Source organism: Neomonachus schauinslandi, chromosome 6 (assembly GCF_002201575.2).
Source record: "Neomonachus schauinslandi chromosome 6, ASM220157v2, whole genome shotgun sequence".
Taxonomy (NCBI): Eukaryota; Metazoa; Chordata; class Mammalia; order Carnivora; family Phocidae; genus Neomonachus; species Neomonachus schauinslandi.
The window spans coordinates 20,446,634-20,466,601 of NC_058408.1; the positions used below are offsets into that span (position 1 = coordinate 20,446,634).

At 37.7% G+C, this 19,968-nt stretch overlaps 1 protein-coding gene across 1 annotated transcript; it reads left to right on the forward strand.

Annotated features, from left to right (window-relative positions):
- The first annotated feature begins 2,264 nt into the window (after positions 1-2,264).
- On the forward strand, positions 2,265-19,591 carry RGS13 (regulator of G protein signaling 13). The gene is made up of 4 exons (XM_021686639.1): positions 2,265-2,329; positions 6,357-6,418; positions 18,056-18,222; positions 19,406-19,591. The coding sequence occupies exons 1-4, from the start codon at positions 2,265-2,267 to the stop codon at positions 19,589-19,591; spliced, it is 480 nt and encodes a 159-aa protein (XP_021542314.1).
- Positions 19,592-19,968: the final 377 nt, after the last annotated feature.

The window sequence follows — 19,968 nt, forward strand, 5'->3', positions numbered from 1 at the left end:
ACTGTTTGGTCCATGGCTTTTATCAGAAGGGAAAGAAGGAAGGGAGAGAGGGAGGGAAGAAGGCAGGAATGAAAGGAGGGAAAAGGAGAGAAAGAAAGTGCAAGTAGCCCCACATTTGTTCCAGTCTCCATTTCCTCTTGTTTTCTTCCCTCTTGCTTCTGCCCTCCCTGTTTCGCCAAAACCCCTCTCACCAAGGTTGTTGATAACCTTCTTGTTAGCAAATCTAATGGATTTTTTCAGTCCTTTCTTCTCTCTCTCTCTTTTTTTTTTTTTTTTTGAGAGAGAGTGTGCACATGTGCATGGAGTGGGCATAAGGGTGTGGGGAGGGGCAAGGAGAGAGGGAGAGAGAGAGAATCTGAAGCAGGCTTCATGCCCAGCATGGCAGGGTTCGATCTCATGACCCTGAGATCATGACCTGAGTGGAAATCAACAGTAGGATGCTTAACCAACTGAGCCACTCAGGTGCCCCCCTCCTTTGTTCCCTTCATCTCTTCCCAGCTCTTACACTCAGTTGACTAGTCTTTGCTTTTTGATAACTCGTCCCTTGGTTTCTATGATACCGTATTACTCTGATTGTCTTCCTGCAGGCTTCACTTTCTCAGTGTGTCTCTGAGTCATGTGTCTTGGGCCATCTGCTTTTCTCAGTTCATACTCTCTTCCTGGGCCATCTTATCTTTTCTTTTGGTTTCTTTTATGTGCTTTGTAAAAACTGCCACCTTTATCTTGAGGTCAAATCTTTCATCTGAACTTGTTTCCTTTCTTTCTCGCACCTTCCACATCCAGTACATCAAGTTCTCCACCACATCTAAAATCTGCCCTCTTCCCTCCATCTCTCCTGCCACCTTCCTAATCTAAGCCCACAACACCCTCACCTGCACTCCTGCAGGCAATCTCCTAACAGGGCTTCCGGATCCCACCCTTGCTTTACAATCAATTCTGCTCACAAAACCCATCTCAAATATTAGCATGTCTAGTCCATATTTTAAAACCCTCAATGATTTTCCAACTCCTTACTATGAAATTCATGATGTGTATGACCTAACATGCTCAGCTTCTGCATGTCTTCCAACTTCGTCTCTCATTGCTTTCTTGCTGCAACGAGCATTTCTGAACATGATTATTGGTCCAATCTTAACTCTCTAGCCTGTGCTCTCAGCTCCCTCCTTGCCATAATCTAGATTCATGAGATGACCACATTCCTTTCATTTCCTCAATGAGGACATGACCCATTGCCCAAGCTGTCCTGTCCCTTTCACTCAGCACATTTCTGCACGTCCTGTGGGTTCTAGCTCTACTATTACTATACTGGGATGCCGTGTCTAACCACCCCCAAGTCTGGGTAGGTTCTCCTCCTGTGTGTACTCACGGCCCACTGGACTTCCTGTCTCAAAGTCCCCATCACATGGACTTTAACTGCTTGCTAGTGAGGATAGGAAGAGGAAAAGACAGGATCTACATAGATCACTGGCAACCAGAACTTGGCACATAATTAGTGTTCAACAGATGTTTCGAATGAATCACTGAAGACTGATATAAAAACTCACTGTTATCCTTAATAATTCATTGTGTGTAAGTGTGCATATGTGTTTAGCAAAACATTTCCAGCTCTCATTATAAATTGTGGATTTAATTATTCTTAAATTTTTGAGTTGTTTTCTCAATGTCCTGAGTTTAAAACTCTCTGTGACATACACTGTTATATAAAGCCTGGGCTGAGTAAACTGTACCTGAATTTTAAAGCCAATGTTATACTGCCAAGAGTGGAAAAAACCAGGTAAGCAATCCCCTTCTCAGAATTCACCCTCAAGGAATCTTATTTTTTATTTAGCTATTTACACTATTTTGGCTAATTACAAAGAAGCAAATTCTTGTTCAATATATTGAGAGGTCTTTCTAAAACTAAGAATTACCCAAGAAAGGGAAGACTTGGGAGTTGAATTCATTGTTGGTGGGCCCTAAATGGGAAGATCTTTCTCAGTAAGCTGTATTGTTTTAAACACCATTAGGATGAGTAAATGGCCAAGATGGGTTCTAAAGTCACAACTCTAAGTACCTATATTTCTAAAAAATATTTATGAGATGAGTTATTTTATTCTCCTCTCTCCTCCCCACCCCCACCAGTGATTGTATCCCATTAATTTCAAAAACTCGTGCTTATTTTTTCATGATTTATAATTTTGTGTGTTCCTGAGACACTGACTGTAGCATATAATTATTTTAAATGACTAAATTATACTAAGTATATTCTGTATTGCCTTAGAAAAATGAGCAGACGGAATTGTTGGATTTGCAAGATGTGCAGAGATGAATCTAAGAGACTTCCTTCAAAGTAAGTACCATTTAAATTACATGGTCATTCTAATGCATATTTATCACATGATAAATAGGTATACATTTATTCAACGACTAATTTAATATATTTTGTTCAGAGAGCAAATTTGCATTTACACATGAGCAATTCCACCAGAAGAGCAATCATGTATTACGCTAAGGTTTCATTTTCATTATTTATGGTTTACACTTGAGAATTAAGCAAGTTTAATGTTTATACAGCATCTATTATGAATAAATACTTTTAGATTTTTTTTTTTTTAGATTTTTTTTTATTTATTTGAGAGAGAGAATGAGAGACAGAGAGCATGAGAGGGAGGAGGGTCAGAGGGAGAAGCAGACTCCCTGCCGAGCAGGGAGCCCGATGCGGGACTCGATCCCGGGACTACTTTTAGATTTTTTTAAAGTTTTATATTGTTTATGTTAAAATGAGATTCTTTATCCAAAATATTTTCATGATTCTAACCCTCCACCTACAAAGTGCCAGAAACCTCATGTCTAGCTGGAAGAAGGGAGACTGGTGGGGTAACCAGATGCTTACCAATTTTCCGAGTCTCTTGGATATTTTGCCAAACTAAACATGTAGCCATTTGGATGGGAACAGTGACTGCTAAAATGGAACGCATAATGCTGGAGAAGGGTAACAAATCATTTGATTGGATTGTCCACCGCAAGGATTCCCACACTGAGGATTGCTGTGTGTTAGTTTAACCAGAGTGCCTAACCAAGTCCATGTGGAGTGCTCAGTCCTGGCCCCACCTCCCTTGCTATGGTCAGAGCTCCTGGCATGCATGCTCCTGCCCTGTAGTACCGAAAGGTCCAAAAATACTTACAAGCATTTGTGTGAGGTGGGGAGGAGGCTGCAGTGGTAGGTGGAAGAGACAAGAAGAGCCAAAGTTCAGCATTTTAAACAACCAGGTGAAGCTGCTGTGCTGAACGGGCATGTGTAGGGAGGGAGATGAAATAGGCTAATTTGGGAATAGCTTCCATCTCTTCTGCTGATGACTCCCATGGAGTCTCACCACCAGGGCTTACATTTCTTTCTACTTGCCTTATAGACCCACCATCAGGGAAGGGGGAGGCCAAGGAAAGAGAGAATTCACAGTCATGGCAAGCTGGTAGATAACAATCGTTTGATAGATGCTTTCCATTCATGACCTTCTCTAATTTTCAAGATAACATTGAGAGATAGGTATTAACCCCATTTTATAGATAATAAAACTGGGGCTCAAAGATTTTAGGCAAAACCAAAAGCTATTAAATGCAGCACTGGAATTAGAACTCAAGACTGTCAGACTCCAAGCACTCTTCATTCCTGTTTCCACAATGACATGAGGTCTCAGAATGCTCCCTTGTTTTGTATCCCCTGCTTTTATTAGGAAATCCAGGTGGATGAGGGGACAGGGATATTTAGAATTACTCCCACCTGAATAGCCATGGGAGGGCATGAAACTTGAGATACTCAGAAAAAATTACAAGCAAAATGGGGTTAAGCCAAAACCAAATTTCATTTCACAACTTTAACCCCGACCATAATCACTCTGATCATTATCTATCTCCATAAATCTCATGAATCTTAGAGAAAGAAGAATTCTCTCACCAACAAAGTACCAACGCTTTATTTTAAGCTAAGCCAAGACAATGACGGCATCTTCACTCATGTTGTAGATTTTATTTTTTCCTATATAATGGGAACGCATAGAACAGAGAGGCATGCCACATATCTTGCCTAGCACTTACCGTTTCACTGGATGGAAAAGGTTACTTTAGGTTACTGTTTTTAAAGTTCTAATAAGAGAAAAGAACAGTGAGTCAGATAGCATTTCATGGAAATGTTTATTGAAAGCAATCTTAACGGCAGTATACTGTTAAGCCTCAGTACTGATGCGCATAGTCCACCTAAAACTGGCAAGGGCCATCCGAATTTATAGAAAACAAAAGATATTTGAGCTTGTTAAGACTCCTGATATTTTTCCATGTTCTAGATCATTTTTTAACCTCTTTGACTCATCTTCCTTCATTGTGTTAAGTGCCTCCTAATGCTGATGGCTGTTCCCTCAACACCAATTACGGAGCTACCTACGCCAGGTGTAGCCACTGGACAGGGCTTCCTTGTATCTGTAGCTAGCTGATTATTTGACGTCACTGAAAAAGGAGAATGAAGAGTGAACCAATCGTAAACTGAAATAATCATAAACTGGATGCCAATGAACACACTGAGTATTTTAAAGGAGAGAAAATAAAATGGTTTACATGTAAGAATCCATAGTCACTTGCCAACTCACCTCACAAAGCCGTGAAAGATGAACAGAAATGAAGCCTCAAACCCAGTATCTTTCACAGATATTTTTGAAATGGTAAATGGCTTTTATACGTTTATTCACATATCATTCACTGTAATAAAAATTCAAACCCTCGGCATGTAAAGAAAATCATAGCAAATAATAGAGAAAATATCTGCATATAATAGATACAGGGTTACTAACTTGATTATATGAAGGCATGCAAACAGGCTTTGTGGATAAACTCTAAGGTGTGAATAGTTAAATGGGCAAACACACTACCAGTATCAGCAGCACATGATGCAAACCCAAATGCAGTTTGGAGTTTATACCAAGAACCTTAAAAATTTGCATTTCTTGACCCACTTTAATTCCACTTCTACTAACCTGCCCATAAGCAATTACCCTATGTGAACATAGCAAGCCTTAATCACAAGTCTCTATGTTAAAAAATGAGAAATAATAAGATGCTCATTGAGAACAATTATGTACACTATAGAATGCCCCCTTAGAGGGATGCCTGGGTGGCTCGGTTGATTAAGCGGCCAACTCTTGATTTCAGCCCAGGTCATGATCTTAGGGTCATGAGATCGAACCCCACGTCATGCCCTGTGCTTGACAGAAAACTGCTTGAGGATTCTCTCCCTCTGCCCCTCCCCAATCCGAGTTCTCTTCTCTCTCTCAAATATATAAATAAATAAATAAATCTTGAAAAAAAAAAGAATGTCCCCTTGTAGAACGCTCCACAGTGACTATTAAAGATTATAATTTTATAATTATAAGTCATAACACTATAAATGGATTTTAAGACAATTGTGATGACATATAAAAATAAAATAATAAAATAATAAAAATAAAATAATAAAAATCTTATTAAAAGTGAATATATATATGGAGCGCCTGGGTGGCTCAGTCGTTAAGCATCTGCCTTCGGCTCAGGTCATGATCTCAAGGTCCTGGGATCGAGCCCCGCATCAGGCTTCCAGGCTTCCTTCTTCCTGCAGGAAGCCTGCTTCTCCCTCTCCCACTCTCCCTGCTTGAATTCCCTCTCTTGCTGTCTCTCTCTCTGTCAAATAAATAAATAAAATCTTTTTTTAGAAAGTGAATATATACATATATATGTATACACGCACAAAGTATGCATGCACACAAACACATTCAGAGTATGGCTACTTCTTAGTTAAAATCACACAAACACATAAATAAAAAAACACTGAAAAGTAAATCAAAATATTAATAGTAGTAATTTGGGAATGGGGAAATTACAGGACTATGGATCTTTATCTTTTAAAAATTTATTTATCATATTTTCAAGTTTACACTTTCACAATTTTTTTTAATTTTAACAATTTAGAAAGTAGAAGATCACAGAAAGATAAATTTAGAAGATCACAGAAAGATAAATTTCCACAAAACCACACACAAATAGAGTACAACTATATTTTGGCGTTATTTTCAAGATCATATATTTCCTTTTTTTTAAGATTTTATTTATTCATTTGAGACAGAGAGAGAGAGAGCATGAGCAGAAGGGGCAGAGGGAGAGGGAGAAGCAGACTCCCTACTGAGCAGGGAGCCTGATTCAGGACTCGATCCCAGGACCCTGAGATCATGACCAGAGCCGACGGCAGACGCTTAACCAACTGAGCCACCCAGGCGCCCCAAGATCATATATTTCTATGTAGTTCAGCAAAACCTTGAGAATACTTTGGTGCAATGAGCACCTTTTGTTTCTTTTCAAAGCATTACTTTGGAGGAAGTATTACAATGGGGCCAGTCTTTGGAAAAGCTGATGGCTACAAAATGTGAGTATTACAGATATTTCATGTTTGACTAACTAGTCAGTTTCACTCCTAACAGAAAAAGGTGGCGCCAGATGATGAATGTACCCTGCTCTTCTCATAGCCTTCTAAATGGCAACTGCCCCCAGTTAAAAAAAGAAAACCTGAAAATAGTTTGTCATGTCAACCACTATTATTTTCTTTGGTGTTAATTAAAACAAGATTAATCACTGGAAATATTTAGTTTTCACAAGTATATGTGTAAAATCCCTTGGAAAATATGCTTAAGTCGTAACACGTACTAAAATATATTGCCTTACCATGGCCTTCTAAAGTTAGAATTTTAGAAAAGTCAACAATTTGCTGCTCTTAGTGCTTTCAAAAGTAAGAATAAATTTGAGTCTTAATGTTCTGAAACTCCTCAGAGTTAGTTTTCAACTTTATCAGTGTCTGACTTATGTGGGACTTTATATAAGTCTGCATATAATTGTACATAAGTATCAACATTCAGATATAAATGAATATTTATATCTGAATAAATATTTATAAATGTATATATAAATGAAAATGGCATAAATGAAAATTAACAAAAATGGATATTAGGGAGATAGAGTCATAGGCTCAATGCAAGAAATACAAAGAAGTGTGTGCGTTCATAGGAACAGTCAATTGTGTTTGAGTAGAAAATTGGGAAGTTGATAAATACCAGAAGACAGGTATAGAAAAAAAATGTAGTAGGTACTCAAAGAAAATTCTCTTGTTTGCTGAATTTGGTATTTTTCTTAAATGGAGTTTGTTCCCATCAAATGTTTGCTAATTTTTGCCTACAGACCTCTTTTTATTTGAGATTCCCTATTAGACTCTCTGTGAATATTTCATGTTTACACCTATTGACTATGGACGGGGAGTTAGCTATGCTATTTGATGGTTTAATTGATGGGATGTGCCTGTGGTAATTCTGGATAGAGTATTTCCTGTTATTCCTGGGGGTGGCCATGCTTCTAGGGTACTTCATGCTCTCTCTGACCCAAGGGCCCCTCCTGGTGTGGAGACAGCTATCACTGTCTGACCCAGAGGGTGACAGCCAGAGGTGTGGACCCCTGGCTCCTCCTACAGGAACACCTTCATTAGCTATTGTGGAAATTACTTCATGGCCCTTCCTTAATATTGGGATCCACACCTCCAGACTTGGGTCACTACCTGAACTTCCACCTATCACAACAGCCCTTTCCAATAAGCATCTGAGGCCGTGGTTTTCTTGTGAATCACTCCTGCCTTTTAATTTTCAAGTATTCCTCATAGTTTGTGATCCAGTTTGCCAGCGTGATTGTGAATTTTTAAAAATACATTTTTTTGGTCAATTTTAGGACACTGGAATGAGAGGAAGGGACAAAAGCATGTGTTCAGTCAACTATATTGATCGATCCCCTGCTAAATAATTTGAATTTCAGTCCCAACCACCTGCAATCCATGTTTTGCAACATTGCAGGTTAATCTCCCTCTTGAAGTTTCAAATTCCCCATCTGTAACATGGGAATAATATCACCCATCTTTTCAGCATTATTTATTGTTCAGGTTAGCCATAAAACGCCTAGCTTAATGGCTGATGCAGATTAGGCACGCAGTAATTGGTAGTTATTTTAATTCGTAATAAAGTGCATGTCTCTGAATATCATTCCTGGAATACCATTCCTTTTTCTCTGCTGCTTACCAAAAAGTTCAAAATCTCTAACTTAGCCTTCAAGACTCTCTATACCCAAACTCAAATGCACTTTCTATGACTTAGCCGCAGCTCCGCCCGTTCACATGACACACCCTTCGGCGGAGGGGACCATTGCTCCGTTTGTTACACCTGCGACACACCTGCTCCAGGCTTCCGTGCCAAGCCCTCTGTCTACTCGGTTATCTGCCCGTCCTGGCTAGTAAAATTCAACTTCCACATGTTCCCTTCAACCTCTTGGAAATACTTGCCCTCTCTCTTCTCTTAGTATCCTTACTTATTCTCCTTCTAAGTACGGTTATTTAGTGTACTGGGTTTTTCCACAGGCACTTTCTCAGTAGATCTTAAATTCCCTGAGAACACAGATTACCTCGCATTACCTTTCATCTCCCTCCCAGAGACTAAAAATGTGCTTTGTATCCAATGGGCATAAAATAAATGTTCGATGAATAAATACAAGACAAATATTAGTAAGAAAAGATCAAAATATCAAGCCATATTATGTAAAACTTTCTGTGCCAGCCCCGAAGATCTCATAAAGTGAATAAAGTTAATTGTTTGGTAATGATCTCAAGAGAGAGCCTAACTACAATTAGCTATTTAGAGATCTAGGGTCATGAGAATAAGCAAAGTTTACAGAAAAGATGAGGACAGGAAGGGAGCATACTGCTCTTTATAAAAACCAGCAAAAGCAGGATAAGAATCTTACGAGAAATTGAGTTACTGTGAAAATCATGTAAAAATTTAATAATCACATAATTTAAAAGGTGATAAAACAATGCATTTTCTGGACCATTCAATCAGAAAGAGAAAACAACAACAGCAACAACAACAACAAAAATCCAAACATTTAATGTTTCAGAGAATAAAGTGTGTTTACATTAACCTAGGACAGTAGTAAAATGTACTCTCTAGCTAAGATACGTAGATGCCTCTTTCTACATAAATTAAAAGCCTGTTTCTAAGAACGTGTAGTTCAGAAACCCATTTAGGAAAGAAATGTATTAAGCATGGTCTCAGTGGATGAACAGGAATAGGTTTAAGAGAGGTTTGCTGAACAGCCATTAAGTACTAGTTATCACAACACAGTTAAGTTCAACTTCCTCTTGGGAAGAGGGGATCCAAGAATATCATCAGTTTAAGAACAGAACCCTGTCAAAATTAAGACCTTAGTTAGAAATTAAGAATGCTAGTAGTCTAGGTGTTATTTAATGATACATTATTGACAAACAAGTTAATTTTTTTAAAAAATAGTATGTGTGCTCAATATCTATTCACTAAATCTTAAGCACTTAGGTACCAGGCAATGTGCTTGAAAAAAAATTCCACGTGCCCATGTACCACATGAAATAACACAGGGAAAAGGATAGATTTTTTCCAAAAACTGAAAATCTCCCAAAAGAGAACAGGGTATTGATAGCACATTGGGGTAAAGTGGAGAATGGTGATTGTTACTTCTAGTAACATCCTGAATGGAATTTCAAAGGCAAGGCAAACACACACGTTTTAAAAATAATAGCCTTTAACAACATTTTCACCAAAGGCTGTACAAAGGGCTGACTGGCAGGGTTTGGTTTGGTTTGGTTTTTTCTTTCCAGAGTAAAGATGGTTTTATGAAGCTTTGCCTTTCCCTTGAAGAGTCTATCGTTACATTCAATAAGCAGAAGGAAGCTCTAGATACAGCAAGAAAAACATAGATACACATTTCTTTGACATAAAATTCCTTGCAAGGTCCAGTTAGGATAGCCTTATGGAAGAGTAGCACTTAAAATATATCCCCAAAGTGTAGCTTGTGACTGAAGAAAAATGTGTACTTATGAAGTGCCCTATGAGAATCTGAGGGCTGAACAGATTGCTCAAACAATCGCTAAGAACAAACTGCTTTGAGTTTTTAGCATACAGTGTGACGTATGATCCCTGAGCCGTGTAGCGTCTAGTGAGTTCCAACTATGTATGACGTAGGGACAGCAGAAGTACTTTCCTGAAGGCATCCACAATTAAAGATAAATAAGGGGCACCTGGGTGGCTCAGTCATTAAGCATCTGTCTTCCACTCAGGTCATGATCCCAGGGTCCTGGGATCGAGCCCTACATCAGGCTCCCTGCTCAGCAGGAAGCCTGCTTCTCCCTCTCCCACTCCCCCTGCTTATGTTCCCTCTCTCACTGTGTATCTCTCTGTCAATAATAAATAAATAATAAATAAATAAATAAATAAATAAATAAAATCTTAAAAAAAAGATAAATTAGAGTTATGTGCACCATAAGCAGTTTGTGAACAACTGTAAAGAAGGGAGACTAGAAATAACAGATCACCTAGCACAGACCTAGTATGATGTCTGTAGCACATACATACTAGGTCTGTGCTAAGGGATGAAATAGATGGGGAGAGACGGCAGGTCTCCTGGGAAAGCTTCTCACAAGAGGCAAATTTGAGCTGGAACTTGATTCAGACTGCTGTAAAATGATAAGGAGGTCTGACTGGCAGTACTTTAAAAATAGTCAACTATTTTAGAAGTCCAGTAGAGATAAATGCTTCTTTGAAGGAAGAGATAGAGTGTGTAGGATTCCTCAGGATTTAGTGTAAAAATTGGTCTCATTAAAAAATCTCCGTAATGAATTAAGCAGAAAGTACACTGCAAAATTTCCAAGTCTGCAGATGATAGAAAGTCCTCCAAGTTTCCAAACACCCGAGTCTTTAGGAGAGTTACGTTATTTGCAAATGGACATAAAAGTAGTAATAAGTTTTTTAATGGATCAGAAAAAAATATGTCAGAGCTATTAGTTATTTCCTCATAAAAATACCTGAGAATTACCAAAAATGTTTCCTTAAATGATGTTGACCCAAAATTTGACAATGCACCTCAAAATAGCATCAAAATATTAGGCATCACCAAGACAAAAAATAGAAAGAAAATCCTATGAATATTTCTGCTAGCTAAACCTAGTAGAAATCTGTAGTTCTGATGGCTAAATCAAGTAGAACTAGAAAAGATACAGAAACGTAAATTTGAAATGACGAGGCGACCAACAATTACCTAAAACCCCTGAGGTTTTACAAACTTTACAGCTCTACATACTGGAAAGGTTGAGTGAAAAATAATCAAATCAAAATTTTGACTAATCAGTTTTATTTTTAATTTCAATTAAAATTACACAAAATGGTGCCAGAAAAAAAGATTATATATATATATATATGCCCCCTAAATCTCAAAAGATGAAGGTAGAGGTCGCTCACTTATATTTGAGTAAAGCATGTTTAATATAAATAGAAAGAAATTAGTAAAACTGAAACTAACTTCCTTGGATGATTCATTCAGTCCTTCCATGTGTCTGGTAAACCTTCCCAGCACTGGACAAAGGTGAAAGAGACCCACAAGGTCACTGTGCTCAGCTCATGTGCTCCCTCTAGAGGGAGGAGATAGACAAACAAGCAAATAAATTAATGAATACATTAATTCCAGAAAGTGATAAGTACTTTGAAGAAAATAAAACCAGGTGATATGGCAAAGAAAGGCAGGTATAACAGGGCAGTTCAATTGGATGATTAGAGGACAACTGTCAGAAGGGGTAAAATTTGGGCTAAGAGCTGAACGATGAGAAGCGGCCAGCAGAGCGGCCCAAGCAGAGGAAAGCCATGTTCAAAAGGCCCTGAGATAGGAGTGAGGTTTGTGTCTTCAAATAACCAAAGAAGTTCACCATGACAGGAGTATAGAGCCTTATTGGCCACATGAGAAACTTTAAACTGCAGAGTAACAAGAGTTACAAACAAAAAAAAGTAACAGCATGCCAGGTAAAATCCGCTGGTCTTTGGTGCTTCCTGGATGCTAAACAGTTATGGCCTGCTTCTTCACTTTTCAAGACTTACGGAGAATCACTCCCAAACGTAGAAGCATGAGGAATCCAAAAGCCTGGATTGACAGACATTTGCCTAGTCAGTACATGCTGTGTATCAGGCGGCGCGCGGGTCCTGGGCGGATGACGATGGGCCTGCGGTCCTAATTCGCCAGGTGTGAGCCCGGGAGTGGGACAGTAATCAAAAGTAAACCGATAGATAGAACCGACTGTGAGGTAGGGTGAGATGGAATTGTAATTATAATAAGGTGGACTAGGTGCTATTTGTCAACAGACAGGAAACACTTATTTGGTTGGGGGAGGGGAGTGTTAGAAATTTTTCCAGAAACTGAGATGCTTCACCTGAGTCTTAGATCAGAGTACAGAGCCCCCCTCACAGAAGGAACTGCATATACAGTAGCATGAGGGTGGCACACGGCTTGGCCAGGAGCAAGACACAAACAAAGAATATTTCCAGAAGTGACAAGGGAAGAGGCTAGAAAGGTAGAGAGCACCTTATCCTAATGGACCTGGTAGCCACTGCCAAAGTCTGGCTTTTTTTATGAGGGCAATAATGGGAAAAGGTTGAAAGGTTATAAATAAAGGGTTGTGGCCAGATTTTTGCTTTCGAGATTTTTCTCTGATAAAAGTGCAAAAAAGATTGAAAGCAGGTCAGATAGATGAACTGAAGCTTTTTCAGATTAGATGGTTTACATATATTTCTCAAAAATCATAAACAAAAATAATATGTAAAAAGAGAACAGAAGATAATGCAATAAATATAACAGATTGTGTCTTTAATATATAAAGAGATCTGAAAAAATCCAGGAAACACTAACAATGCAAAAAAAATGTCAAATGATTTGAAATTCACAGAAAGAAAAGATATGGTCAGTAAGAAAGAAAAAATGTTTGGGCATTAATATTTTAAACATCCCAAATTAAACAATTACAAGTCACTGGTTTTACCCCCATCAGATTGAAAGGATAGAGTGAGCAGACACATTGACACAGCTGTTAGTAATGAAAAGTAATGAGATCTTTCTGAAAGCAATTTTACCAGTATCAAGAGTTCCCCCAAAACACCACATCTGTCAACCTAGGAATTCCACTCCTTTAAATTAATTCTAAGAAAATAATTACAGATGCAAAGATTTATACACCAAATATTCAGTATAGGATAATCTACAACATAAAAATGGGAAATAATATAAATATTCAATGATAGCAAGGTAGCTAAATATAATATAGGGTAGCCTTGAATGGACTACTATGTAACCCTTAAAAATAAAAAGGAGAAAGTGTTTCTACATATTAAGTATGAAAGAGTGACACAAAATTGCTTTCACAGTATAATGCCACATATAAATATATGTGTATCTGTGTTTGTGTAGATGAATGAATACTACTTAGATAGAAAGTTAAACATTAACAAAGGACTGAAAGAATAAAGGGAAATATATCAAATTGTAAACAATCATTATTATCTTTATTAGAAATTTTCTGTATTTAAAATCAACTCAAAAAAATAAAAAATAAAAACAACTCATAGTACTTTGTTATTTTTATAATAACACAGCAAAAAGAAGTTAAGAGAAAAATCATAAATGTTTAATATCATAGGAGCCAAACTAGAGAATGTCAATAAAGCAGATTTACTTTAAAACTTCACGTAAAGGCTAGTACAATTATGGAATTTATTATCCCAAGCGGTACAGATTGAAAATAAAATAAATTTAAAATTGTTTTAGGCACATTTCTGATGAAAGACTGCAACATAGCATAATGTTAGGATTTAATTTATGGTGTAAGCTTTTTCCCCTTGCAGAAAACAATCCTGGAGCAGATGCGCCACTGTTCTGACTCAGCCAAGAGGAATGTCACGTTTGCCTTCTGCATCAAGATACTGACATGTGTCATCTTGTGTGTCATAGAAATACTAATTTCAGTGACTAGCTTGAAAAGAACATGCTAGAGAGTCCCAAAAGCACCACTCTCCTTCTTTTTTTAAATTTTATTTTATTATGTTATGTTAATCACCATAGATTACATCATTAGTTTTTGATGTAGTGTTCCATGATTCATTGTTTGCATATAACACCCAGTGCTCCATTCAATACATGCCCTCTGGCCAGACTTATCAAAAAGAAAAGAGAAATGACCCAAATAAATAAAATCATGACTGAAAGAGGAGAGATCACAACCAACATCAAAGAAATACAAACAATTATAAGAACATATTACGAGCAACTATATACCAGCAAATTAGATAATCTGGAAGAAATGGAGGCATTCCTAGAGATGTATCAACTACCAAAACTGAACCAGGAAGAAACAGAAAACCTGAACAGACCTATAACCACTAAGGAAATTGAAGCAGTCATCAAAAATCTCCCAACAAACAAGAGCCCAGGGCCAGATGGCTTCCCAGGGGAATTCTACCAAACATTTAAAGAAGAATTAATACCTATTCTTCTGAAACTGTTCCAAAAAATAGAAATGGAAGGAAAACTTCCAAACTCATTTTATGAGGCCAGCATTACCTTGATCCCAAAATCAGACAAAGACCCCATCAAAAAGGAGAATTACAGGCCAATATCCCTGATGAACATGGATGCAAAAATTCTCACTATCACTCTCCTTCTTAAGAAAAAAACATGCACCTATTTTTTCCATCTTCTCAATTTAATGAGTAATTCTGTTGTTTCTCCTTATTTACTCTGCTCAAGCAGAATCACGGTGTCTGGAGTGTAATGCTCAGGAAGGAGTATCATTTACAACTTCAGAATGGGCTACTCTGAGCCACACTGTCTGATTTGGAAAAGGCTTTCCCACCTTTAAATTCACTTGTTGTCTGAGTCAGTAGAAAGTCTCAATGGAGCAATTCAGTTCCAACTTTAATAATTACCCAGATTCCTGGAACACTTTTATACAAATGCGTCTTCAGCTGCTTACTTGACTAACATAAAAATTCTGTAAAACATACCAGCCATGTGAGTCTACTGATTCTGGGCACCAGAATCTTCCCTGAAATATCAAAGAGGTTCAAGTGGTCCAGGTTGGCTTTCGGGTGCAGGTCAGGCTATGATGCAATAAAACACCACATTCATATATTGTATTATTTGTTTCAGAAGTACAGATCTGTGATTCAACACTCTTGCACAATTCACAGATCTGTACCTCTGAAACAAATAATATATGTTTAAAAAGAAGAAGAAGAAGAAGAAGAAGGTAGCAGGATGGGAAGAATGAAAGGGGGGAAATCGGAGGGGGAGACGAACCATGAGAGATGATGGACTCTGAAAAACAGACTGAGGGTTCTAGAGGGGAGGGGGGTGGGAGGATGGGTTAGCCTGGTGATGGGTATTAAAGAGGGCACACTCTGCATGGAGCACTGGGTGTTATACGCAAACAATGAATCATGGAACACTACATCAAAAACTAATGATGTAATGTATGGTGATTAACATAACAATAAAAAATTTTTTAAAAACCCACCACATTCAAATTCTACTAATTTACAAGAAAGATTGATTTCTTGTTCATGTCACCCAATGACTAGGTTCAGCTCCAGCTCTATTTCATACCTTCATTCTGACCTTCAGACAAAAGGAGCAGTTCTTTTCCAGAATGTGTCCTTCACATGACTGGTTGGAAGTACAGTGGCAGACTACCTGCTTAAACCTTCTGCTTAAAATCTTCTGCTTGCACCCGTATATGGTACTTTGCATGTATTTCATTGGCTAAAACAAGTCCAATGGGCAAGGCTGATATAAATGGGACATGAAAGTGTAATCCTATAAGAAGGGCAGGAAGTAACTAAAATCAATACTACAATCTACCATATCAAGTATCTTATAAAATATCAACAGCAATGCATGTATGTCTTCATGAGCAAAGGACTTGGGTATATTGAGAATTGTTGAACCATTTGGCCAGCCCCATAAGATCCTTCCTCCACTCAATCAGGAGAGAAGTTAGAGAAGGCTGATACAGATGCAGGTAGGTTCTGAAATGAGAATCTCTAAAGATTTTACTACACAATTAAGATAAACATAAATATAAACATAAATTCAGAATACTATAACATAGAATCTAATATTGGTTTCCACGTCATCTCCTTCCCCCGCACCCACCCATCTACTCAACCCATCCGAGTAGCCTGGTAGCTGACTCTTATTCTAGGATCTATAGATTTTATCTGGTATCTCATTTTTTTCCCTGTTCCATAGCTCATTTCTTTCTTTTAGGACTCTTATTTTCTGTTCCTCATGAAGCACTGTCAAAATGCTACTAAGTACAAAGTATATCAAATTGCTTTTTATTTTCTTAGATAGAACTCCATTTATTTCAACACACACTGCAAATTATTGGCTTCCAGCTTTACTTATTAAGCTAGAAATGTCTTTCTGTTTTGATTTGTTTTGTTTTTTGGTTTGCCTTTCCATGCTATTTCTCTAATAGGAGCTCCACTTGCTACAGGCATTGTCTCTGGCCTCAGCTTTCTGTGCCTGTGATAAGGCAAGGCACATCTTAAAGTTACTTAGGTGTGAAAATAAACTTCTTGTTTGAAATCTAAGATAAAATATATTCCCCATTGGGCAGAAATATCTAATCCATATCATTTCCTATGTTACATTGTTATACATGCTCTATCTCCATCTCATCTGTCCTCTCAACTCAAGTGATGTTCCTTTCAAACCATTTCCCACCCAATGTCATGACGGCTAGATTTACATGATATTAATGAGACATGCTCTAATTTTGTGTATTCCCATGATGGCACATTTCTTGCAAATTGCCAGTTTTCCCCAGCCCTAATCCTCTTTAGAGGGGATCTGCCTCTTTTTGAGTTTTTTTCTTGAATAAAAATATCTTAATTGCTGTCTTTATTTTTGTATCACTGCTGACGGGGCCAGTAGAAGCCAAGGAGTTACAGCTTTCTGGTGTAGATAACTCAGCCTAATTTCTGATGTGAAGATCTAGGAAAATGTGATTTTATATTGCTATTCTGTCTGATTACCATTATTTCTTATGGCAGTTAATAATACTGAATAAAATACTGTAAATCAAAATCCTATGCTTGGTCACATATTCAATGTGCCTACCCACACACTTCTATTACTATCAATTAAAAGTTACATTGTTTCATCATTTAGCAATTCAATTTCTCAGATATGCCAAGAGACATTCCAGTCACCAAAAGAAGTTCTGAGAGTGCTTATCTTCAATACTGAGAATATTTGGCCCTCCCAAAGATTCGCATTAATGTGTTAGATTTGTGAGAGCTTGCCTAACCCTCTTCTACAAAATAGTGCTTCAATCAGAAAAGCTCTTTTCACATGTATGTCCTTATCTACCCACTCCAAAAATGCAGCTTAAGACCAAAACTACGGATGACCATCTCTGGCATCAAGTGTCATTTGATGGTCGTGCTGCACATCCCCGCTGTCCTGTTCTCGATTTTGAGATAGTTTCCAACACCCCATCTGAATTCCGTTCTTTGCCTGGTCCTTCGTTTCTAGTTTGAACCATAAGGCATGAATATGAAGTTGAACTTTTCCTCCATCCATGTTCTCCTGCTCTGATTGGATATTGAGAAACACCCCCGGCTGTACAACCTGATCAGTTTATTACTTCTACCTGACTTGGATATTTTTCTTTCAACCTTGACCTGCCAGTTGAGATTCTAAACCTGGTTCTGACCCTCCAGTTTGGCTGGAGGGCTTAGATTTTTCATGTCAGTTTCATGACCAAAGCTCTGTCCACTGATGTAACTTAAGTCCTGTTTCTGAGTCCCTGTGACTTCTCCTACCCCAAAGCTACCCACATCAGTGACCATTTTCCTTGAGTCAGAAGAAAGGAATGAAGGGATGACCACACCACTGACTGCCATTGTCAAAACATGCTTCAGATGTATAGATCTAAGTGTGATGTGGGGTGTGTGTGTGTTTGTGTGTGTGTGTGTGTGTGTATCATTATATAATATACACTTGTTGAATAATTTGGGAGCTTTAATTCAGACTTTAGTTTTAACCTGCATTAAATATTGTTCACATTTTTTAATGATTTTGACCCATGAAAATAAACTGATTTCTCCATTACTTTTAGATGGTCCAGTAGTCTATGCAGCATACTTAAAGATGGAGCATAGTGACGAGAATATTAAATTCTGGATGGCATGTGAAACCTATAAAAAAATTGCCTCACGGCGGAGCAGAATTTCTGGGGCAAAAAAGCTTTATAAGATTTACATCCAGCCACAGTCCCCTAGAGAGGTAACTACGTGACAGTGACGGCTAATGGAAATCAGTACGTCCTGGGGAGGATGCTAGTATCTCTCAAGCACAGACATGTGCCAGGCACTTCATATCCAGTATCTCCCACTATGCTACAAAGTCAGTATTGTTGACCTTATTTTACAGATAAGAAGCCTGAGAATCTGAGAAGTTAATTAGCTTGTTCAGTGTCACATAGCAGATAAGTGAGAGAGTTAGGATTCAAAGTTACGCCTGTCTGGCTCCAGAACCTCTTCTCATTAAATTATCTTAATTCCTGGGAAAGTTTCTTTAAAAAAAAAAAAAAAGGAAAAGGAGAAGAAGTCCTTGTAAGAAGAATCGACTTTGCTAGAAGGAACTACAGATACCATACATTGGCATATTGACAACCCCAGTGGTTTGGGGAAAGTCTATGCCTTTGCAACATACTCACTGCTCACCTCAGTTCCAAAACAGCAAATCCAGCAAACATTCACACTGATATTACAGCCAATCATTTACAGTGGCCTAAAGAAAATAAAGAGTGATGAGTGCATGACATATTGGGACCCCTCCTGGTGGATAGAGAATAAGGAATGAAAATTCTTGTCAAGGGGATAAAGGTAGACCATGATATACGAGATTCCTATCACGCAGGACAGTCCTATGTTATTGACTTGTTCCTCAAAACTCTTATCTGGAAAATACTTGGTTTATTGAAATAACCACTTCTCTCCTTTATTTCTCCACCTCTCTTCACTCTCTTCCCATTTCAGGGCATATTCAGTGAAACCAACATTCATGACTACTAAGAAAGATAAACTTTAAAATAGCACCAACTTCCCTTTTCCTTAAAAGAGACCTTCATCTCATAAACTTCCTTGTTTGTAGACTCCACTAACAAACCAGTTGCATCTGCCTAAGTAAGCAATGGTTTCTGAGATTTCCCTGGTCTTGGGCTCTGTGTTTTCTGTTTTGTTTTGTTTTTGAATCTGGGATATGCAGGTGGATGTTTAGTTACTAAGAAGCAAAGTTTGTCTCTTAAAAGTCTTTTTAGATATCTATGAAATTTCAGACAAAATTACCCTTTTCCAGTAAAAAAAAAAAAAAAAAAAAAGGAGAGGGGGGAAAAATTAAATTTTCCATTATGGTTTCTATCTTCAATTATACTTACTTATGCTCTACATGTAATTTCACTTTTCAGATTAACATTGACAGTTCAACAAGAGAAACTATCATCAGGAATATTCAAGAACCCACTCAAACGTGTTTTGAAGAGGCTCAAAGGATAGTGTATATGCACATGGAAAGGGATTCCTATCCCAGATTTGTAAAGTCAGAAATGTACCAGAAACTTTTGAAGACTATTCAGCCCAACAACAATTCCTAACTACCACTCAAAAGTTTAAATTGAAGATGGTGTTTTGAAAGTGCTGGCTTTGTTGTTTTAATTAACACACACACACACACACACAATCAGAAATAGAATAGGAATGAAATAAAAGAAAACAAACTACAAATTAATTTGTTCTAGTTCTCAAAGAGAAACAGATCCCCAAAGGGATGGACTCTAGAATAGTTATAACATGAAAAACACAATTTATGGCATGCCTATGTAGCTCAGTTAACATATAGAAAAAGGAAGGTCTTCGTGACACCAATATTATAAAGTTTTTACTGCAGTAGTCAACTAATGGATGTTTTCTTATTAATGAAATTTTGCTGTCATAATGCGCAGATCAGTTCTTTAAAAATTGTAGCTATATG

What these genes read in the sequence shown, in the direction of transcription:
- RGS13 (XM_021686639.1), top strand. Translation starts at nt 2,265, where the DNA reads ATGAGCAGACGGAATTGTTGGATTTGCAAGATGTGCAGAGATGAATCT. An exon ending in AAAGCTGATGGCTACAAAAT is followed by an intron (nt 6,419 to 18,055) that starts GTGAGTATTACA and finishes CATTACTTTTAG; the next exon opens with ATGGTCCAGTAGTCTATGCA. An exon ending in AGCCACAGTCCCCTAGAGAG is followed by an intron (nt 18,223 to 19,405) that starts GTAACTACGTGA and finishes TTCACTTTTCAG; the next exon opens with ATTAACATTGACAGTTCAAC.